This window comes from Lutjanus erythropterus, chromosome 17 (assembly GCF_056507025.1).
Source record: "Lutjanus erythropterus isolate fLutEry1 chromosome 17, fLutEry1.hap2, whole genome shotgun sequence".
Classification (NCBI taxonomy): domain Eukaryota; kingdom Metazoa; phylum Chordata; class Actinopteri; order Lutjaniformes; family Lutjanidae; genus Lutjanus; species Lutjanus erythropterus.
The window spans coordinates 30,639,106-30,664,460 of NC_139333.1; the positions used below are offsets into that span (position 1 = coordinate 30,639,106).

The 25,355-nt window shown below is 37.6% G+C and overlaps 1 protein-coding gene across 1 annotated transcript in view; it reads right to left on the reverse strand.

The window, feature by feature from the left end:
* The window catches only part of ryr2a (ryanodine receptor 2a (cardiac)), a 239,346-nt gene that overhangs the window by 156,209 nt on the left and 57,782 nt on the right, over nucleotides 1–25,355 (reverse strand). Inside the window, exon 2 of the mRNA XM_084740136.1 lies at nucleotides 2,574–2,693. Within this exon, the coding sequence (XP_084596262.1) occupies nucleotides 2,574–2,693 (120 nt within the window). The remainder of the gene's footprint in view (nucleotides 1–2,573; nucleotides 2,694–25,355) is intronic.

Consider the following 25,355-nt stretch of genomic DNA (forward strand, 5'->3'; position numbering starts at 1 on the left):
CTGACCCAAAAAACAATGTGATTTCGAGTTTTGTGGTCTGTTTTACTCCTAGATCCAGTATGAAACTGCTCATAATAAGGTGTGTTGATTGTCTTGAGTAACGATTTCTGGAAAGAGACATTGCTGTTGAGTTTTTAATTAATTTTATTAATTAAATTTTAATACAGCTTTTTTTTTTGCAGCTTTTAGTACCACAAGCCGAGTGCCAGAGAGGAGGCAATTCTTTACTCAAGCAGAAGTACAGATACTGTGTAAAGAAGAAGAAGACATACTGTGCAAGAAGAAGTATTGATTTAAATTCTTTACTAAAGAAGAAGTGAAAAAGTACATGATCTCAAATGTATAGTATAAAAGTATAAAAGCAAAACGATTTTATGTCTTTTTTCAGCTTTGGTAATTTCTCTTTCATATTGTTATATTTAGTTTTTTTATGTATAATACATAACATACATTTTACTGTATTTGTGTGTAAATGCAGGAAGTTGTCAGAAAAACATATACTTAAGTAAAGTACAGATACCTGAAAAAAAGACTTAGGCACAGTAAGAAAGTATTTGTCCTTAGTTACTTCCCACGTCTGTCATCCGGTTCCATTAAATTGGAGAGAAAGCTGACATCTATACAGCTGATATCTCCAAAGCTCTGCAACTAACACCAAATCTATCTAGATGGATAAACAGCACTACACGTAATGTAAAATATAAAACTTCGATTTTTGGGTGAATTGTCCCTTTAAGATAACTGTTTTCTCAATTTCAGCATAACCAAAACTGTCTTCCTGTGATAACACACAGGACTCTGAGATGATAATCATCTATAATCATCACACATAAGGAAATCTCTCCAGTCAAATCACTGCTCACATCTGACAGTAATTATAACCTACTACAGCAGCAACCAGGGGAAACATCCCATCAATGTTCCCATAGAGACTGATGTGTAGTTGTCAACAATTAATTTACAGTGGCCTGTAGTGACCAAATGATGTTAGTCACTGTAATATTGCTATAATTACTACTGCAGGGACTAATACTGTCCACTGCCTCAGAGAGACAGAGATGTCCAGCAGTGCTGACACTTAGTTGTGCACCAACTGCTCAGAAGTTGTAGTTTTCGCTGCCTACATAAACCTGAACTGAGAAACTAACTGGCAATGTTTCATTCCTCCTTTTTTCAAAGTATTTTAACAGTTTCATTTATTACAGAATACAAGGTGCTGTTAACCTCAGCACTAAAATTAGTGGCAAAAGAAAAAGACACTTGCACAACTTAATACTGAACACATTGTCTGAATCTCCTCTACATATTAATTTCTCTTGTTTAGCTGATGACCTCATATGGGGACAATGGGTTTTTTTTACCGTATAACACAATAAGGTCTCGGTGTGTAACAAAGTATAAAACTGGTTATTTCAATGACTGATCATGGCTTTCACAAAAACAAAATGGCAAACACATCTAAATAGTGCTGCAATGATAAATCACTGATTCGATATTAAATTATTCACCAACTATTTTGATTATCAATAATCAGTTTGAGTCATTTTTAAGAAAAAAATGTGAAAAATTTCTGGTTTCTTTACTCCAGTCTGAACTCACTACACTAATTATCTTTGAGTAGTGGACAAAACAAGACACTTAACACTGATTTCTCCATTTTATGGACCAACCAACTAATTGATTAGTGGAGAAAATGATTAACAGATTGATTAATAGTGACAATAACCCTTGTAGAAACAACTTGAAAAATAGATCCAAACATCTGGGGCACATAAATGTAAACATTAATGCTAACCCTGTCACTGTTTCAGCAGTTTAGAAACAACAGACAAGACTTTTCTTGGTGTTGAGAAGCTGCAGTGTTTATTACCTGACACACTATAACCTGAACTGTACATTTACTGCCACAGTGATAACTTAGTGTTAAGTTTTTGCTCTGCTGTTAGCATCAACATCAGTCACTAAGGACAGTATGCTTCAATGAAGTCCAATAAAAAGCAATTTTTAAGGCAGTTGCAACCAACCATATGCTGTCGCCACAGTAGGAAAAGATCCATACGGTCACAGCCCTCGCTAAGCACATGTAATCAAGTTTTAACCATCAAATTCATCACCATCACTTTTAACATAGAGTGTTTTTACAGAAATTGCTGGCATCTTATTTTTACACTGATAATTATATTGTGCTTTGGCTACCACTAGATGGAACAATAGTGTCCACTAATGAGGACAAAAAGTCTAAGTTAAGCAGAATGAAGTGTAAGGTGCAGCAATGTCCTCATACGTGGACACAGGGTCTCAGGAGGATAGTGTATACATGTTGCTCCAAAATCTCTCATAGGTGTTCAGTTAGATTGAGATCTGGTGACTTTTATAATGAGTATGTGAATGATGTGTCATGTGATATACCAATCACATTCAGTGACCCCTCATGTCTCTTATAGAGGCATTTGTATTGTTTATGTTAATGTGTCTGCTCATTTATTTGAGTTCTTCCTTTTACTTGTCACCTGACTGGCACTCTGTTGTTCCTGAGATATACCAGTGGAGTATATAAGAGCTTGTATCAGTACCTTGGAGTTGGAGATGGACTCGAGGAAGCAGAGTCTGTTTCCGAAGCCTTCAGCAGCCAGACAGAGCTTCTGTTGCTCCTTATGGATGGTGGCTGAGCACTGAAGGACCACCTCATCATCCTACACACACAAAGAAAGAACAGATACACTTACAATCATTGACCCAGTCAGTCACAGATATCTTCTGTCGCTCACCGATGGCTAAAAAACTGCAGAGCAACTTCATTTCCCACTGAAAACACACACTTTTACACACACTTCCACACCCAAAATATATACATATATACAGTACATACACAGAACACATCATTTGATCATTTGTAGATTTCAGCTCAGCTTTTAACACACTCCAACGACACATACTTGTACAGAAGTTAAATGACATACAAGTGAGTCCTTCTGTTATTAAATAGCTTTATTCTTTTTTTGACAAACAGGTCCCAGCAGGTGAAGTTCACCGTCTCTCTCTCTGAAGTCAAACACTGTAGCACAGGAGTTCACTTATTCTCTTCACATCGTGCACAATTGAATGCAGAAGCTGAAAGCCAGGTAACTACAGCATGTCCTCAGATTCCCTGATGATACAGTCATTCTAAGTCTGCTGACCACTGCCTCTTGGTGTAAAAAAAAGGCCTTTTTTAAAGTCTGGTGTGACAGCCAACACCTCATTATTAATACTAACAAAACCAAAGAAATAATATGGGTAATAACTTCAAATGGAGCACCCACATTGACTTTCTGCGTGCTCAACTGGCTCAAAGAATTCACTTTCTTTGTAGACCAAGACTGTTGGCATAGGTACAGAGACAGGGCGTATAATCCCTCGATTAAGTTGTATATATTTTACCATACTGTTCCAGTGTACATTGTTTGTCTTGTTAAATATGTATTGTCATGTATTGTTTGAAGTGCAGCTGTGCTCAGCACTTTCTGGCCATGACAAATTTCCTTCAGGGCAATAAAGTTGATCTTATCTTATCAGCAGGACACAGCATTCGTTACCTCCACCAAGGAGGTTGTGTTGTTGGTTTGGTTTCTCTGTCTGTCAGCAGAGCAGATACACCTGTTATTTTTCACTATTTTAACTATGCCAGACACATCAATGGTAAATAGGGCTGCACGATTTGGTAAATAAGTCATGTTGTGATCATTTTGACTGAACTTGTGATTGTGATACAATTAGTGGAAGTGGTCAGTTTTGCATTACAATTTTCATGTTCACTGAAAAAAAGATTCAAATCATGATGGTGTGATATTTATTGAGGGCTGCACCAAACAAACATGTTTTCTTTCATTTGGGGAACAAGATTTTTTGTCCACATCATCTCTGCAGCACTATAATACCTCATTAAAATGTTGTTTTCTCATATTTTTCCTTTTAAAATAAAATTGCAATTTGGTTCAGGTATTGCACATGGCCATACTGCCATTTTATTGCAACTGCAATTAATTGTGCATCCCTAATGTGTCTATGGCAAAAAACAAAAAAACAAAAAACAGCATTTGGAGCGCCCTGGTAGCTCAGATGGTTGAGTGTGCATCACATGTACTGAGGCTGTGAGTCCTCTGCAGTGGTGGTGGGTTCGACTCCCACCTACAGCCCTTCACTGCAGTCTTTCTCTCCCTATTTCCTGTCATATTCTCAGTTGTCCTAACTGCATCAAGGCACAAATCATACTGTGTGATAATTACAATGAACTAAATGTACAACAAAAAGTCAAACATGACTATAGAAACAAATGCAGCAAGTATGTAAGAAATTAGCAATGTCTGTATTATGTTCACTGTTTCTTTCAAGTCGAGATAATCAAAGCCTCTTTTTGTTTGATTGTTTTTGTGTCTTTCTGTGGTGTCATACCTCAGCTCAACAGATCCAGATACAATGACACCAACTACAGAAACCCCAGCCTGTTCATTCTAGATTAGGCAGATGTCATTTCCTATTCTCTTCTACTCATGCATTTTAATCAGGATTGACAGAGACAAGCTCACAGTGGCATTACAACAAAACTAGCAATATACACTAGCTTTGTCACTCACGCACACACACACAGTGCAGACTGAGGCGCAGTGTGTCCTAAGCTATCATGTGGCTATGATAAGCTCCCTATCAGTCAGTGAGACAGTAACAGCACTACAACATGTCCTGCATCTGAGTGTTACAATCAATTAAAAATCTGTCACAGCAGCTAATCCTGCTGGAGCTGAGATCTAATCAGCATACATCTGTTTGTCTGCCTAATGCCTGTCTACACATACACGATACGTATACTGATACTGAGACCACAGACACAAGAGTATGAAGGAACAGATCTGATAAAACCTTTCAAAAAATTAGAACTTAGTGTCAAAAAAGAACTGACTTAATTATCACAAATTAATGAGATAGTATCTCACAAGGTTGGGACAGTTACTTTAAATACAGTTACTAATTACCTGTTAAAAATTGTACCTCAATATAAAATATGGTAAAACTGTTTAGCCTAATATAGTGTTTTTATTATTATTCTCATTAATGATTCATCAGTTGATTATTTTCTCAGTTAACTGATTAGTTGTTTAGACCACGAAATGTCAGAAAATGGTGAAAAATGTTGATCAAAGTCCAAGATGACGTCCTCAAATGTCAAAGATATTCAGTTTACTGTCAGAGAGGAGTAAAGAAACCAGAGAATATTCACATTCAAGAAGCTGAAATCAGAGAATTTGGACTTTGTTTCTTAAAAAAATTACTCATAATGATTGAATATCAACTTAGATGTGGATTGATTTAATAGTCAATTATTAACAGAGTAATTGTTCCAGGTTTTATCTTTTATATGTTTTTTTTAATGTTTGTTCGGTTTCTTAGTTTGTCCAGCTTTTCCTTCCCTTGTTGTACACAATTTGATTATTTGATTGATGATTCAAAGATTCAACTTTTGAAATTTCCACCCACTGAAGCATTGTTTCACTAGAGGTCATGACAATGAATTGGCAGCTGTGTGTATCAACTGTGTATGGTAGGATATTGTTCTTTATTTTAAAATCATAAAATTTTAAACTGTAAGAGTACAGTTACGTTTTCGTGGTATCCAGATTATGTAATCTCATTACATATCATCCATTAATACTCCAATCACCTCAAAATAATGGGGAACTTTCTCAAAATAATGAGTCATCATTTTGAGAAAGTTTCTCTTTATAATGTCTTAACAGGATGTTGGTCTTCCATACTAGTATGTGTCATAGTATCATAACAATAACTAACAACGCTGGGAGAACGTCAACAACAAACAACAGCTTTTCATGCAGAAACAATGTCTGTGATTATATTTAGCATTAACTAATCTTGTGTACTAATATTATGTAATACTATGTAGTCTATAAATACAGACCTATTATCTGTACAAACAATCTCTATTTAACTGCAATCACAACATCAGAGGTGGCAAAAGTCCACACAGTCTGTACTCAAGTAGAAGAACATATACCCATATATACTTGAGTAAAAACAGACTGGTAAAAGTATGGTATTGATTCAACTTGTTTACTGCAGTAAAAGTGAAAAAGTACAGGCTCTGAACTGTACTCAAAGTATAAAAGTTAAAAGTTGTCCTCTGAAGGACATTTTTACTGACTGTTTCTGTGTAAAGCTGACTGAACCTCAACTTTTCTCCCTCTGTTCGTTTTGTCTTGTTACATCTTTTACATCATTTTTGTCCTGTTACATCCTATTACGTGTTTTATCTTGTTTTTGTCTTGTTACGTCTTGTATGTAGTTTTTGTTGTTACATCATTTTTGTCTTGTTACATTGGTTTGTCTTGTTATATTTTTTTTTTTACATCATATTCATCTGGTTACATCTTTTACATGTTTTTTGTCTTTTTACATCATTTGTGTCCTGTTACATCATGTTATACTGTATTTGTCTTGTTCCACTTTTTATGTTATTTTTGTCATGCTATGTCTTTTACATCACTTTCGTCTTACATTTAAACTAAAATATCGAGGCTGTTTAGCAAATGTTAGAAGTAGAAAGTACAGATATTTTTTGTTAAATGTAGGGAGTAAAAGTAAAAAAAATGTCAGACAAAGAAACACTGTAATGTACAGATACTAGAAAAATCTACTTAAGTACGGTAACAAAGTATTTGTACTTTAGTCCTAACAGAGGTTACACAAATTTACGACAACTTAAACTACAGGGCCCCTGCAGTTACTGTATAAACACTAGAAATGGTGCTACAAAATTGAGTATGTAGTGGTGTGTAGGTTTGCACACTAGGCAAAGCTTGAATGTGATTGTCAATTGATTATGAAAATAAAACAATGACTGTCCAGCTTGAAGATAATGAAAGTGCATATAAATTTAAAAATAATTTATTAGTTCATGGCTACGCCACACAGTCTTCATCAGGACATGGAGGGACAAAGAGAAACACCTGCTGCCTTCAATCACTTTGTATTTTCATTATCCTCAAGCCGGACAGTCATCATTTGTTTTATTTTCATCTATTTACTGGCCCCATCTTTGAACACCTGATTTTTTACCTTTTATTTTTTACATCACTGACACTACTTTGTGACCCAGTGCAGCACTCTGGTTTTTCTCTGATAATTGATTCTGTTGGCCATTATTGAAGTGAACAACACTGAGCAGCAGAGAGCTGTGTTCTCTCTCTTTGAGCCACCAAATGATGAAAATGGCAAGAGGGCCATCACAGTCAGCCATCAGACACGTTCATTAAGGGAACACACACACCCTCACATGTCTGCATCTACCAACAGGCCGCACGCACACTCAGGCTCACTGCTCCATTTTACTTCATTTACTCTGTCTGTCTGTCTGACCAGAGGAGGTGAGATGTCACAGAGGTCACAGGTCAAGCTTTAAGAAGGCGGGTCTTATCTAACATGAGCATGAAGAAGAGAGGAGGCGAGTGGTGTGCTGCTGGTTGGTTTATTTTCTGTCTGTTAACCTACGTGAACTGAAACCAGCATTGATTTCACTACACAGTTGGTGAAGAGGACCAGAGCAGACATGTCCCACTACAGTCAAGGTTACAGATTCCTGCACAAAATCTGAACAGTTATTTCATTTAGATATTGTACATATTTTACTTTTTTTTACTTGTTTCATGTCAATGCATATTTATGCTTCTTGAATTTCTTTTTTTAATATGTATATATATATATATATATAACCATATAAAGTTGGGGATAATTTGTAGGTAATTTGCAGGTAATTTCTAAGAAATTTCAAATTCATTACTTGTTATTTAGCACCTATTTACCATGAAATTATGGGAATTGAAGCACTGTAATAGATTAAATAATTTTACCATATTTTATATCGAGGTAAACCACTAACCTTAGCTACACAGACCAATGGTTAATATTGCCCACACAGAACAACCACAAACATTAGCTATACAGACAAACTGTTAAAGTAAGAGGTAATCTAAAAATAACACAAAGTACAAATTACTTTAATATTGTGATACTTGGATTACGTTACTGACTACATTTTTAACATTTTTAACAGATAATTAGTAATTGTATCAGAATACATTTTTAAAGTAACCCTCCCAACCCTGATGGTTTAAGTAACTGGAACTAGGGGGAAGTTGCAAAGGTCCTCTTATAAATCAGCACAGATTATGCTGACTGAAGGATTATTTTGTTGTTCCTTCATATATGAGGACTCTGTAGCAACAGAAGTGCAGGCAGACTGGATGTGGCTGGAAAATGGCCACAGAGTGGAGGGTCTCTCCCTGGGGGACAATTGTGGTGAACAGTCTGCTGCAGTGTTTCTCTCAGGCTGCAGTTTGATGCTGGTGGTGGTGGAGGCTAGCAGGCGGGCTAGCGGGCTTCTGGATATGACAGCACACAGGCAGAACGCTGTTCTACAGCTGGAAAGAACCAAATGTAATACAGTTCCAATCGGGGGAACGCTGCAGTTGTCATATGCTGCCTCGGGAATTCATCAGTCACTGTGGTCCTGCTTAATTATCTCGACGTGTGGGCTGAGGGAATACCATCACACACACACACACACACACACACACACAGCCATGTAAGGTTTGTTGGAAACCACCGTGATGTCTTAATGTCTCTTTAATGTCTGGCACATAGACTCCCTCCTGCCCACACCCACATACATGCACACACACACACACACACACACACACACACACACACACACACACACACACACACACACACACACACACAGGGAGCTGGGAGATGGCTCAGATATCTACTATGGCTATCATTAACTTGAATAATGCCTTAGTGACATTTATAATGGCTGACACACACACACTGTACCCTACAGGAGAAGCTCTGGGCTCTGTCAGCAGCAGTGTGCTTTCCAGCCTTCTATGGAGAGAGGGAGAGAGAGAGAGTGATCGAGAGACACAGAGAATCAATGGGAAAGAGGCACAGAGCAACTGACAGAAGATCAGCTGCAGTAGTTTTTCTGCGATGGCCACTAGAGGCTGACTCTGTGCAGAACAACACACTAAGAACAAAACATGCTGTTTTTCACTGCTTTTGAATGTACACTTGTCAGTGTCTTTCAGTGTTACAAAGTTATAAAAATGGTTCATGACTCATTAAGGTCCGGTTAACATTACACATTTAAAAAGAAGCAAGAGGAGGTCAGCCAATCACAAAGGTCGTAAACTAGCGACTGATACAAACAAATATAGGTACGCAGATACTGACGCATTTCACTCATCATTACCTGACTAATGTCATCAATCTGCGTACCAATCCAAATTCTGTTGTCATGTGTTCCTATTAAATGAGCAATATGTAACCATTAGTGAGTTAAGTAGGTTTAAACCTGTTTATATACAATTTATGGTTGAAGCAAGTTGTTTCAACACCGCCCCTCCTCCCCAGACATGGCAGAGACAGGCAGACTGCAGGAGCGCAGGATGGATGCAACCTCGTAAATTGACAATAACAAGTGAAGACAAGTCGCCCACTGTAAGATGATCAGCTGTTTATAACTGTCAGCTGTCTGTCAATGTAAAGTTCAACCTGTTATCCTGAAAACAAAAGCCCACTGCTCTGGAATAACACACTCTGGACGATGAGATAAGTGACTGCCTGTTTCACTGCTGCCAAACTACATTAACATTTTGCTCAGTTTAACAGTTATAAACATCTACACCTTCTACAAGATCATTAATGATTTCTGACAGCTCATAAACCAACACTTACACATTCTGTCAGATTTCAGCATCCATTTGAACTCTGATTAATGTGAAATGGACACACAAAACAGGTTTTACAGTCTGGAATGATTATTTAAGAACTGAGACACCACAGGTGTACATTCACATCAAGTGAAGTTAACTTAACGTTAACTTGACGTTTCCTTGATCTCTGATGACACATCATGGTCATTTCATTGCTTATTACAGTAAGTATATTACAGATTTCTTCTTTAAGTATAATTACTGAGCTACATGATGTGAAACTAGAAACAGAAAGCAGCTTTCATGTCAACTCTACACTGGTCTTAAATACTGGGCATGACCCCTAACACACTGCTGTAAAATACAGCTGGAGTGAAGAACTGTACGAGCCACCTCACTCATGTTTAAAGCTATAAAGAGCACAAAAATGATCATTTATAAACCACAAAATTTTGAAGAAACACCAACAAAAAGCACCAGTTGCATTTTGGAACATAAAACTGCCATTGCTGAGAGTTTCAGCAATGCATCATGGGAAATGAAGGCCATCTCAGCATTAAGTGCCAGATTTTTTGTTCTACACAACCATTTGGGAAGTTGTCCTTACAAACTGTTTTGAAAAAAATCAGTTACTTAAAAAAAACAAAAAAAAAACACTTGGCATGTACATGTAACATGGGCTAACTTCAACCAATTAGATCAAACTCTTGCTACAGGCAGTCAGGAAAAGAGCAGAAAAATATTTTCCATCTTTTCTTTTCAGTGTTGTTCTTAGCTCTTCTTTCAATGAAGAAACACTCTCCAGTTCTGACATAGCTGATACTGTCACAGTATCTACACTGACCTCTTCAGGAGCCGCCATTGTTTGTTTGAGACAAGTCGATTCCATGGACACTGTGTTTCTGCCTTTCATCTCATGTCATCTGGCATGTGGCCGGGCTAACCAAAAGACGAGACTAGAAATCCAAGCTGATATAGCCTGTAGTTCTTCCTTAACACCTGCGACACCAGTGTGACATCACTGGTGCAAGAAGAACAACCGATTTTGCAGCAGAACTACGTATTTTCACTACGTTTTACCATCAGCACTGACTGGATGAACACATGAAAAGTGGTGAATTTTCCCTTTAATATTACTGCTTCGCTCAAGTCAGGGGACCTTTATCATCATGCTCAGAATAATAAACACATGGTTAAGGTTGTGGGATGAATGTGGTCATGGTTAAAAAGGAACCAATACTGACTTGACAATATTGACAAGCGTGGCCATTATTGACTGATCCATCCATCCTCCCCTCCTCCTCTTCCTTCCTCTGTGGGCTTTAAATAATGTCACACATCTTCCTCCTTTGTTCATGACACTCAGGGGGCACAATTACCACGGCTGGAGGAGGACTCAGATACTTCAATGTAAATGTAGTTTGGGGCATTCTGCAGTAGAATCTACAGGAACTATTTTCTTTCTACCAGAGAGAATACTGCTCACAATACGCTCTGTGAATTATCTTGAACAACCAGGTCATGTGTTTTGGAAAGAGACACTGGTTTGGAATTTTCAAGCTGACATTCAGTTCAGTTATACTGGAGAGATCGCAAACATTTCCAAAACAACTCTGCAACTCACACCAAAATGATCAAGATGGATAAATAACACTAAAGACCAGAGGAGGTGAATGTTCCTTTGACTTACTTCTATTGTCCTCTTGATGCTGGTTTTATCATGTAAGTTATCTTAGATTTCCATTTTTAGTCTTGCTTTTTCATTATTGTATTTTTGGCCTTTTTTGTATTAATACCAATATTGTAATATTGCCTTTTTTGCACTACTCCTTTATACCTGTGTTCAAATAAATAAACTGACTTGACTTGTCAAAGTTGCCTTCATACATGCCAGTAATAATAAAAAAGAGCTCAAGTTTGTCATGAGTTTCAATGACACCAAGTTGTATTTAAAGGAACAGTTCACCCCAAAATCAAAAGGAGTTTTGAGTGTTTTGGAGATATCTGCAATAGAGATGCATGTCTTCTCTGCAGTATAATGACACTACATGGCACTAGACCAAGTACCAAAAATCGCATTTGAGAGAATCTACTGTAACTGCTTCCTTTCCAGTAGAAAGAAAAGTTTTTTGGTATTCTAAGGACCACATGGTGAGTGACATCTACTTCCATTATACTGGAGAGAAGGCAGACATCTCTACAGCTCATATCCCCAAAACTCTGCAACTCACACAAAAAAATCTAAATATATAAACAGTAAAAAAATAAATTTGTGTGAAGAGGGTGGGGGGTATTTGCATATTCATGAATCTTTTTTTATGCTATATGTATGTCAACAAAGTATTTGAATTTATTTTGCCAAAAACAAAACAAAACAAAAAAAAACTTCCTTCTTGCAGAGCATTTCATTTTGTTTAAAACACTGGAGGGGGACTTTAAAAAACTGGTTTGTTTGGTACTACATTATACTGGTTTCTCTACGTATGTGCATATGTGTAACATGTTATGTTTTTAAAATGTTATTGCTACAGTGTTCCTCTCTTGGCCAGCAGAGGGTGCTGCACAACCCTGAACATCCTGACTTTCCACACCTGTGCTCAAGTCTACAAAACACAAATTAATGTCATGCAAAGAGTGCTATAAGAAGGGTTTTCTCTTTTAATATTGTAAATGATGAATGGATTTCATTACAGCAACATGTTAAATGAGAGCAGATCTGAGATCTGTGGTCTGGAAAACACATTCAGCGAATGAATGAACGACCCATCGCTTTACTGAGAAAAAAGATGGACTCTGAAAAGATGTGAGCTTCATACATGAAGATTCAAACCACAAAGCATGGACTGCCGTGGGTTTTAAAAAATATTTATCAGTGTGCAGCGTGTGTGTCAGTGTGTGTGTTAGCCACAGCGACAGAATGGCTTTCCTTGCTCGAGAAAAACACTCTCTTAGGCTGCATCTGCCCTCCTCCCACACACACAGAAATAGACTGACATAAATTAGCATGTCTTCTATAGTCTACACAGTTATACACACAACACAAACACACACACATGTATACACAAATGTGTGCACAAGCATAAAAACAACCTGCAAAAGAAAAAAAGAAAAGAAATGTGCACACACATGCATAAAAGCACATTAGAGTGCATGGTCAGTGCTCATCAGTCTACAGTGAAAAGCAGCAGCAGAGTTGAATACACACACCGCCTTACACAACAGCTTATTCAACAGTAGCAGTCAGTGGAAAACATTAAATATGACCTTCCTGAAACACAGTGCAGCATCTGAGGCAGGGGACACACACACACACACACACACACACACACACACACACACACACACACACACACACACACACACACACACACACTGAGTGCTGCCAAACAGGTCTGTTTGTAATCCAAAGGTAGACAAGTAGGATCAGGGAGAGACAGTACAACAATGATTAATCCTCCTCTGACACACCACAGAGGCAGAAAAAGAGATTTGAAGCAACAAAACTGGATATTGTGAAGAGTTGACATCTCTAATCCCGTCCACTGAGTCCACCAGGCAAAAGACTTGTGTTTGAATGTCCACTGACAGTCCCACGTTTCTGTGGATACCACATATGTCATGTAGCAATGCAAAGAAGGGTGTCATTTGTCCAGGTGTTAAGACTAGGACATAAGACTTTTCTCCTGATTCAACATTATCATGATGCTCAGGTACTGATTTGATATGTATTGCAAATCATAAGTATTATGATTTCACAAATATAGCAATTCCATATTAAAGTTTATTGTGATTTCTGTTCGCTCTTCTAACACTGGAACATGGGAAGAAGTTGAATCAGACACTTCTAGAGACTATATCATGATTCATATTTCTAAACACCAGTGATGGAAAGAGTAGTGGAAGTCTGTACTCAAGTACAAGTACTGTTACACTGCTAAAGTATTACTCAATTACAAGTAAAAGAACTGGCGTTATAAATATACTTGAGTAAAATTACAAAGCATTCATCTCAAAAATTCCTCAGAGTATGAGTTACTTTTTAACCGTCTAAGGCCGGAGATATACTTGCTGTTTAACCATGTGTTTGCGTTCATGTATGTGTAGAGTTAATTTCTGAGGACGCGCACAACCATCGCTCCAAATGGACGCAGGATACACGAGGCAGCCATGAAGCGTAGGGATGCGTATGCGAACGCGTAGTTAAAAGCAAGTATATTTCCAGCTTAATGCATCTCCCTCTGGTGGTCAGCCACCTCTGCAAACTAGGGTTGCAAATTTTGTGCACTTTCAATTAAGCACCATTAATTTATAAGATACAAACACTTGTTTTTCTCTCATTTTCAAATTCTTCTGGAGTATTTTGTCATTTTTTTCTTATTTTAAGTCTAAGTTTAAGTTTTTCTATTCTTCAAATGGCTCTACCAGACGGAACAATGTCAAATGAGGTGCAATTGCTGCCATGTCTATTGATTAAATACCAATTAATATATTTTTAATTGGTTAAATTCTTAACAGCAATCAATTGATTAATGACGAATCATTAATATTTTTGCTCCAAACCTGTGCTGCTGTAGCTTTTTGTTTTGTTTTTCATTTGGATGTCTTCAGATATGAATTCAGTACTCAACTATGATTTTAAAAGTAACTAAGTAGATTACATAGTGTTATGCATACTTAAGTACAAGTAAAAGTACAGACTTGAAAGTCTACTCATAAAAGTACAAGTACCTAAAAAAAAAAGACTTAATTACAGTAACTTGAGTAGTCCCACCTGCCAAAAATAGCAAAATACACATAACATGTCAGCAGTGATGGAAGTTACTTTATCCCAACTCCATAACAACAACAACAACAACAACAACAACAACAACAACAACAACAACAACAACAACAACAATAATAATAATAATAATAATAATAATAATAATAATAATAATAATAATACATATTGACCATCAATTCACCTGATGAGAGGTGACAGCTCAGCTGACGAGGACAGCGTTCTTTGTAAGACTAAGAGTTCCATTAAGAACCATCCTCTTCCAAAGAACCCTTTTTAACAGAAAGAGTTCTTCAGGGATATTTCATCAAGGGATCTTGGTACCATAATATAAAAGGGGTTCTCTGTAGTATTCCCTGGGTGGGTTCTAGATAAAACCCTTAAAATAAAAAAGGGTTCTCTGTAGACCATTCTGGGTGTGTTCTAGATAAAACCCTTGAATATAAAAGGGTTCTTGGTAGAACTCCTTGGATGGGTTCTAGATAAAGCCCATGAATATAAATATAGTAATACATTTCAATCTACTACAATATTTGTGTTTTAGGAACCCTTTCCTCTCATTAACTGAAAATTCTGGGTAAATTCTACTGGCAACTAACATTTTTAAGTGAGTAAAATCTCTAAACAAAAATTGAGTTTTTAACTAATTAATTTGAGCATTTGGCTTCACAGTGTGGGTTTGTTATTATGAGTGACTCTTTCCACATTAGACTCTTGCACACACGTCAGGCATTATTAATTAAATGTTATTAATTTAAAATATATATATTTCAGCACCTTAAGTTTGAAGTATCTCAACCTGGCTGATCAGATCAAAGGGCACGAGGACTGAGGACATAAAAAAAAAAAATCATAATTTTGTAAAAGTGATAGATCACATTAAGAGCATATTGATGATCGGCCTGCAGCTGCAGTTTTAATGATGCATGTTAATTCTGGCCTCGTATCAAAGAAGAGGAACATTAAATATCCTGTGAGTCACTCTGAAGCTCCTCACTGACATGTAGGTTAAGTCTGCTGGATCGTATATTTAGTTGTTGAGGTACTGTGCATGTCTGTCTCTGCATTACTATCCTTAATGTTTCACAGCCCAGAATAAAAAAGTGTGTATTAAAGCAGTCAAAATGTGACGGAGAGATTTGAGCTGCTACAGTGCTGCCAGATCAGCCTGCTGTGTGTCAGTATGTACTCTAGTACTGCGTGTTTGTGTATGTGCTGTTTGTGTGAGTTGTATTCCAAGTATCCAGTGTTATAGAGCATCAGGGATTTGGAAGACTCACACAGACACACACACACATACACACACTGACAGTGGGCAGGTCAGCGGAGGAGGGTTTAAAAGCTTGGCAGAGAGAGAGAGAGAGTGAGTGTGGAGGAGGGGAGAGCGTCAATGATGATGTAATCTGAGAAAAGCAGAGAGGGAAGAGGAAAACAGAGAGGGAGACACTTCACTCTCATCACACACTGCTGCTGTACACTCTTATTATCACTCTCTTTACATTTACTCACACCAGTTATTACTGCCTACTTTAACTCTGCTTTAATAGAATAAAGCAAACTTAGAGCTGGATGAGTTCCATATCACTGTTCATAATCAGATTTACCTCTGGAACAATTAAAACACTTCCCCCAAAAATAAAAAAAAACCACATATTTACCATCTCCTCATCTAATGACAGGTTACAGCTCAGCTGAGGAGGACGCCATTAATGTTTACTTCCTGCGCTGCGTCAAGCACAAGCGTCTCGTCCATACAATACAAGAAGAGGTTCTACTCAGAACAATTAGCTTCTGAAGAACCACTTTTGAAGAAAGGATTAGTCACGGCTTCTTTTAAAACCAAGGGTTTCATTAATAACAGCCTTTTCAACAGAAGGAGTTCCTCATGGATCTTTCATCAAGGTATCTTGATACTATAATATAAAAGGGTTCTTGTTAGGACCCCTGGGTGGGTTCTAGATAAAACCCTTTGAATAGAAAATGGTTCTCAGTAGAAACCCCTGGTTGGGTTCTATCGAAAACCCTTTAAAAATAAATGGGTTCTCAGTTGGACCCCCTGGATGGGTTCGAGATGAAATCCTTGGAATATTAAAGGGTTCTCTTTAGAACCCCTTGGGTGGGTTCTAGATAAAATCCTTGAAATATAATAGGATTCTTGGTAGAGCATTCTGAGTGAGTTCTACAGTCAACTCCCAGGTTAGGAACCCCCCTGGTTGGATTCTAGATGAAACCCTTGGAATATAAAAGGTTTGTCCATAGAACCCCCTGCATGGATTCTAGATAAAAATCTTGGAACATTAAAAGGTTCTCTGTAGAGCTCCCAGGGTGGGCTCTCAATGAAACCCTTGGAACAGATAAGGGTTCTCTGTAGAACCCCTGGGTGAGTTCTAGATTTAAAACCTTGAAATTTAGAAAGGTTCTTAGCAGAACCTACTGGTTAGGCTCTAGAAGAAACCCTTAGAATATAAAAGGTTCTCTGTAGATCTTCCTGCATGGGCTCTAGATGAAACCCTTGGAGGCTCTCTGTAGAACCCCATGGGTGAGTTCTCGATAAAACCCTTGAAATAAATAAAAGGTTCTCAGTAGAAACCCCTTAATAGGTTCTTATTAGCACTCTTACAATTTACAGTTCTAGCTAGCGCCTTTATTTTTTAGAGTGTAGATGCACACTTCCTTCTGCGCGGTGACTCGTTTGGCAGGTGTAGTTCGGCAGAGAGAAAATAGTTCCTACATGAAAGTGTTCACAACATGGTGTATGCATCATATTCAGCTCGGTCACCTCACAGTGAAAAGGTTCTGGGTTCTGGGGGTCTGGGCAGTTTGTGGCAGGGGCATGTGAGGTTCATATGTTCTCCCTGTGTTTGCGTGTTTTCTCTCTGGGTGCTCCGGCTTCCTCCTACAGTCTGAAAACAAGCAGGTTAATCGGTGACTATAAATTGCAGACAGGTGTGAGTGTCAGTGTATGTGTGTGTGTGTGTGTGTGTGTGTGTGTGTGTGTGTGTCGGCCCTGTGATGAACAGACCACCTGTCCAGAGTGGACCCCGCCCCTCGCTCAATGTCCGCTAGGATCCAGCTCCCCCCACGACCCTGCCAAGGAGAAGCGGTTCTAGATAATGGATGGATACTGTGTATTTATGCAAATCATTTGGTGACCATGGTAACACAGAGATTGTCCTTGATCAACCTGACAGGGTCAAAAGTGTCTGCTGTGATGACTGCATGTTTACTCCTCTTGTCAGTGGGAATATGAACAGAGCACAGCCAAAAGGCTTCAATGCATCATTTTTCCCCTCATCTAGATCACATGAAGACAATTACAGGTGTGAAAATGTCTTTAAAGTCAAATATTAAAACAGACAGCCCTGTCCCCGTCCCTGTCCCTGTCCCTGTCCCACTCTGCTCTCTGTTTCTGCTGTGCTAACTATAGGGCAGGGCAGTGGCCAGAGCAGTCTGCGGAAATATTGGAATTAAACATTGCTTTTATCCTGGACCAGGGGTGTTTGTAGAGTGGGGCCTGGAGGGGCACTGACCACCCCTAAAATCTGAATCTAAAAATCTAAAAAAAAGTCTCACAGCTTTTATTCTTGTATAGTTCTGGAAGGATTATTTATCTTTTAAATAAACTTTCTAAACATGGGAATGTAAGAATCTGAAAGATCCTATAATTTTAGTAAAGAAAGTAGATATGAGAAGTGGCAAATTAAAGCATAAAAACATGTACTTCATGCCAACCCTGAATAATTCAGTGCCCCACTTGGGAAACCGCAGTCAAAAAAGTTTGGACACACACTTGAACAACTATTTCAATGCAGACAGCACACATTTGTGAACTCAAATGTGACAAAAATGTAAAGATAGAACCCACTGCTGGACAACAGGTTATTAGCAAATATTTCATCTTTCTTTGATCTTAGCACGGTGGTGCTGCTGACACACACACAGCAGAGCTCCATTTCACAAAGAAAACTAAAGAAATCATTGATTTCAGAGGGAAATCCTCTCTGTCACTGTAATTATGAACAACACAACTGAAAGTGTACAGCAGCACACACCAACACCAGTGCCTGGCTTGCAAAGGTCAATGGCTGTACATTAAGGAAACTGAGAGGTATTAATGTGGACAGAACTATGCTGAAATTGTTTTGGAAGACCTTCATTCAGAGTAAATTGAACTTTTGCATTCAGTCCAACCTGTTATTGTAACACTACAATAATTGTTTTTTTGGGGTGAAAATGTATTCTTAAAAAAATTATATACATTAAATATATATAATTTATTAAATGTTTTGGTTTGCTTTAATTTTCTGTTTTTCTAAACATGCTCGGTGCCAGAAAACACTCTTGTCCCAAACAAAAATTCACGTATTCAAACAATTTAAAATTGTGTTACAAGCCTTCAAAATCCAAAACTAACAATATCTACTGATAACGTGTAAAAATGTGCTATTTTAATCATCTTATAAAAAACTTTTTTTTTAAATACAAATGTCAACCCTTTAAAGTCGTGTTCATGATTTAATTAGGAATAAAAAGGGTTAGAAGAGTATATACCCTAAGACCCCTGTCTCACTTCCTGGTTTAAAAAAGGCAGGAATACTGCTCAAGGATTGCTAAACTTTCTATTTTTTGACAAATTCATTAAATAATATCAACTGTCAACTCTATAGTCCTTCTAAATCAAAGATAAATAAGAATTATGGTTTTAAAATGTGTATTTTGATTAACATTAACAAAAATAAAATTGCTGCTTTTGCTTTTGTCCCAGTCAATGAATGGGTGCTGTACAAAATAAGAACAAACTGGACAGGGTCGTTCAACTGGATGGAAATATTACTGGGGAACTAGTGTGCAGTATTATTACATAACAGAGCAGTACATCATGAATTTAGCTCACAAGATGAGAGCAGATCCACTGCACCCTCTGTGGCATGAATATGCACTTTTATCTTCAAGGCCGAGGTAGGCCTATAGCGTGCCCAGGATGCATCATGTCCTCTGTCCCACGCAGCGTTCAGCTGCTTAACATGCTCTGAATTTGGCACTTTGTTGAACTTGCACTTGGTGTTGTTTATCTTACATGATGATATTTTTATGATGCTTATGTTTTATTTTATATCATGAGCTGTCATGTAGGGTCATTAATGTTCTTTTTATTCTCATTCTGCAGAACAAATTCCACTAAGGCCAGTAAAGGTTCTGTTAATTCATTCATTCATTCATTTCCCTCAAGGTTTGAAGGAATCACTATGTGACCATCAGAGTAACTCACAGAGTGCAGACATCACAGATGGTGGAGAGGAACAAACATGTGCATCAACTAAAAGAACTATATAGACCAAACAACTAATCGATTAATCAAGAAGATAATCAGCAGATTAATTGACAATGATGTAAGTGTTCCATTTAGTTTTCTGCTCCACTATCAGCAGCATTGTCACTCACCTGCTGCTTGCTCTCCTTCACTTGCACACTGCACACACTTACATACTGCCCTGTTCCTTAAAGGTGCTACGCTACACTAATGACATGCTTCAATAAAGTTCCATAACACACATTATTAAGGCAGGCACGGTAAACCACTGTCCTGCGGTAATATGTTGCTTTGTCACTGCGGGAAGAAAAACACAGCTGTAGCTTCAACAGTCATTCATGTGTCAGTTCATAAGTTGCAGGTGAACAAAACAAACCAGGTCCTGTTTAAAGACAAAAAAGGCAAATCCCCCTATAGGGTGTTCAATACTTCTGTTGCCACAGCTCTGTTCACTAAGCTGCTGAGCCCAGAGGCTCATCTGGTCTTGATCTGAAACAATGCAGTTGAGTGTAAAAAGGCCCTCCTGACCTGCACCCACACCTCACTATTTGGTTTGATCTAGGGCGATTTGTTGACATAATCAACGTCATCAGTTACAAAAAAAAAAAGCATTGATCTGCATAATGTGCATCACCAAGCTGCTGCAGCCAGTCAGAGCGTGGATTCATCCTCGCTGTCATCATCTTAAGCGTGGGAGCATTTTAGACAGAGACACAGCATACGGTTTTAAGCTCTGCAAATTGGAAATGTCTTATCACAGCAGTACGACTGTTCTGCACCAACACTTGAAGTGAGAGCACCGGAGTGCTTTATGAGGCAGCAGCCACACTGATGCAGAAATACATTTGACAGTCATTATCTGAACTGCTTATCACTCAAGTGATGAAATTAATCTGTCAGGACCATTTTAAAGAAACAATGTGTAAATTAAAAAAATATAATCCTTTTCAATCACCACTCATAACCCACTAGAAGCATGTGGTGGTGTCTGTATGTGCAGAGCCTGCAGCCCTCTGCCTGTATTTGTTCTCATTGTTTTGCTGTGCTCAGGATGTTTCACCAAGCCAAAATGTTATATGATACTTGACATCCTGATGCATTTAGGAACAACTCGGACAAATCCCACTGACCCTAGCCTTAAGTCAAGTACTTCAGTAAAAATACTGACCCTTTCAGGGAAAAAGTTGACACAGTGTCACAATAATTTGTCTGAATTTAAGGTCTAGTATTTTTCTGATCAGGCAGACAGAGTCTATTAAACAGGGTAGAAATTAGATTACTTTTAAAATATGCTACTAATGACAAGTTTTTGATATTTACTTAGGGTAAATAAATTATTATATTAATAAAGTAATAGAAGAATTCTTTAGAGTAATTGATAAATGAGTTTTAATAAGGAGTTTGATGAATCTCTTACAGTCAGAAATGAGTGTGTGCTCTCCTCCTTCAGCCAGGTGTTATTTCTCATTTAACATTTAATGTGTGCTTGTTCTTATATCGTCTCTCTGAATCATTCTTAAGTCTGCTTCAACTCTTCAACTCACCAGTTCTACTCCCCTCTGACTCCAGGCCCTCATATTTATTAAATGCACAACTCCAAACAGAGATGAATGTGCTGGTCGCCATACTTTCAACCTGAGGTCATGCAGATGAGGAGCAACGACAGTGTTGTATGTGAATAATGTTTCATTATGTTCTCATTATTCACCATTTGTCACTTTGCAGGTTTGTGGCTATAAAAGGCAGAACGTGGAGAGGCTGAGGCGAACAGTCTGCTTCCTCCTGAGCACTTTGTTCATTTCATTTGCTGAGCTGATTTCTTGTTGTTGCCATTTGTTTGGCTGAAGGTCTCTGGTAGTAATGTTCTTTGGTTTATGGACAGAGCAGCAGAGCAGCCGTTTGACAGTTTTGCTGGTGATCCTTTTGTTGCAGCATGTTGTGTTTTCTGGTTGAGTCACAGTGAAGGTCAGACCACAAAAGGACAGGAACAGTTAGAGTAGTAACTGCTGGGATAGCACACAACTCATTTTAACTCCATTTTCAGCAAGTCCTACAGTATTTTATACTCAGGATTGGGGAGTAACAGATTACATGTAACAGGATTATGTGATCTGGATAGAAAAAAGGTAACTGGATTCCATTACTGTTATAAATAATGGCACATTTAGTAAAAATGTGGTAGGATTACAATGTGAAAGAATGATATCCTACCATGCACAGTGCACACCACTGCCAATTCATTATCATGGACTCTAGTGAAAAAATGCTTCACTGGGTGGAAATTTCAACATTTTTTGTCTTTAAATAAATCAGTCATAAGGTTGGGCAATATATCAATATTATATCATATCATGATATGAAACTAAATATGATTATCCTGATATTACATAACATAATGTTGTATTTCCTGGTTTTAAAGGCTGCATTACAGTAAAGTTTTGTAATTTTCTGAACTTATCAGACTGTTCTAGCTATTCTATTATTTGCCTTTACCCGCTTAGTCATTATATCCACATTACTGAAGATTATCAAAATATCTCATTGGGTAAATATTTTGGGAAAGTCATCCCTACAATACTGTCACATTATCTGCTCATATTTGGTCAAAAATATTGTGATGTTTACTCATTTTATCACCTTAGCTGCTTCAGGACCTTTAAATAAAAGTATTCAGTGGTTGCAAAAAGGTGTGCTTTTACTTTCATGTTAGTATGTGGATAAATTCTCTAATGTTTCAGGAAAATTACAGAGTTAAACGTCAACTCCGGCTCATTTGACTTCCTGCTGAATCAACACTCTGCTACATGTCCTGACAGGATCCTGTCCAGCTGGCCCCAGCATGACCACGCAAAGTCACAACTGCCAGCAGGATTTGTAGGGCTCTGACTTTAACCATACAACTGAGGCCAACATTTCGCTGACAGCAATAATGCATCGAACAAACACACACACACACACACGCAGGACTGGCCAGTGACATTTCTGGCATAATCCCAAATGTCTGTGTAATTACAACAACAGTGCAGCAGCCCTGGCGGCCTCACACTAAGCCGGACTAGAAGAAGGATATTGATATTGAAGAGACGAGGGAGAAAGAGTGATACTGGCAGAAAAAGAAGTAACAGATTACCCAGGGCACATTCAGATGTGGATGGGTTAAAGCAGGATAGGTACAGCCAGCTGTTATGTAAGTCGTGTCTTTATGTGGGAGTGAAGACATATGGCTGAGCTTAAGAACCAACAGAGGAAACCAATGCACAGAAAACATCCAACAACAAGAAGGTATCTTCTAGAGTTAGCTGGTTAGAACAGTGCTTCTTTAGAGAACTATAGCCATTTCTGATTGGCTGACAGATGTCTGTTAAAATCATATTTCAGAATACTTCAACCCACATTAGAGCCCAACCGATATGACATTCTTTAAACCGATATAAATACAGATTTTAGAGGAGAAAAATTAGTGGATTTTGGAGTTGGAATAAAAGTAGACCTGCTTTATATGGACTGTGCACTGATTTATGACTACGCAAAGGTATTCAGAAGGCTGTTTAACTTTATTATAGAATACTATATATTTTATTTAACATGTTAAATATTTTAACATACCACATTAGAAAGGAACACTGAGAAAATAAAGAATAAATGAAACTAAAATAAATATCTAAATAAACATCAGTACTGTTCAGTATCTGTTGATTGTTGAATTTTTTAATACTGTCAGTCAATTAGGGACAGGTTGTAAGACAAGAAGCAGAGGAATCATCTGGGAAGTCATCCTTACAAACTGTTTGTAAAAGGGCAGGCGGTTTTAAAGAACATTCTGCAACGTCAACATATCAGATCAACGAATCATATGAAGTAGCGGGAGAGCACCGAGCCAACAAGACGCAGTCTGAAGTATGTAGTTAGCATGTCAGGAGATGATTTTTGTCGTTCTGTTTACATGGAAAAAAAAAGTGCATCAAAAGTGGCTCTCAAGTTATTGCTTCTATGGACGCTTCTTGCGTTGACCGGCTGCATTTGGTGCTGACACAAACATAACTTGAAGCCTGATAAGATGGATTCTCGCATGATGTAGTGACCTCATGAATACAGCCACCTCACAGGTAACATAAATGTTCCCCATCATGTTAAATCTAAATAACTTCTAACATAATTTTGTCTAATATGTGTTCTGTAAAAAAAAGTTTTCATATCAAAAAACATATATGCTGCTATATCTGCAATAGGTTCATATCTGGCCAAAAGGTGGGGCTCTACTGAATATAATGATGTCGGTTGGTTGGTCTGATCATTTGCTGGTGCAGAGACCAAAGATTTCTCCACAACTACTCTTCCACTTACTGTGGACATTTGTGCCCGACCGGCAGGGCTGGATCTTTCTATATGCAAACTGTGTGGTTGCATAGGACCCCTGAAGCCATCAGGGGGCTCCAAGCAGTGTAATGTAATCAGTGGGGAGCCTCCGTCACAGGACACATCACTATGTGATTCACACGAGCACCACCTTATTTTATCAATAAGGAACCTGAATTAGTTAAGCTGGGGAATGTTTATTCTGTGTAATGGCCTTATTTATTTTGTTTATGTTTTTACGTCTATTTAAAGCAAAAAAAATACCAAATTGAAGGAATTCCTCAAAAAATATTGTAATTCTTAGTCAGTCCCATATGTCCATCAGCTCTATGGCCTCACACAGCTGTATTGTGTAAATGTTGACTTTTTTTTTTCAATGAACATAATGCAGATTGTTTTTTGTCTTTGTTGTTTGTTTTTGTTTGTTTTTAGTCTTGTAAGCAGCATTTTATGCATAATGTATCATTTTTTTCTTAATCAAGTTGTTATTTTTTATGTATAGTTATTTATAATTATTAGAAATTGTCTTAAAAAAGTGAAAGTTGACTGTTTCAGTGCTCTGATGTCATTTTGGATTTTATATACCATAGAGAAATATCTGTATCAAAATTAATTTACTCTCTAATATCACTATCAGCATCAGACCAAAAACACCCAGTATCAGTTGGGCTCTAATAATCATTAAATTATGACAGTATTTCTTATTATTATTATGTGTATTTTTATTTATTTATTATTTGTTTTCCTCTTTTTTTCCCCTTATCTTAAGTTTAATTTTAAGTTACCTTATCCAGTGAGTGGCTCTGCCAGTCAAAACAATGTCAAATGAGGCTCAATTAATTTCTAGATTTGGTTAATCAAATTAATTAATTAAATTAATAAATGTTGAATTGGTATTTCATATTTGGCAATTAATCATTTAATCACTAACATCCCAACTTCAACAACTACAATCTGGCTCAGCAGATGCCTCACTTGTTTCATTTCTTTATCTAAAAAGTTACCTAACTAATTCAGTCAGGCAGCAATCACCATTTCAAGCACTTTATCCAAAATCAAAAAAAAAAAAAGAAAAACCTACATTAAAAGTCAAGTGCTTTCAAAAGTCAAGAGTTTCCATCACCTGTATGAACCCTGTCTT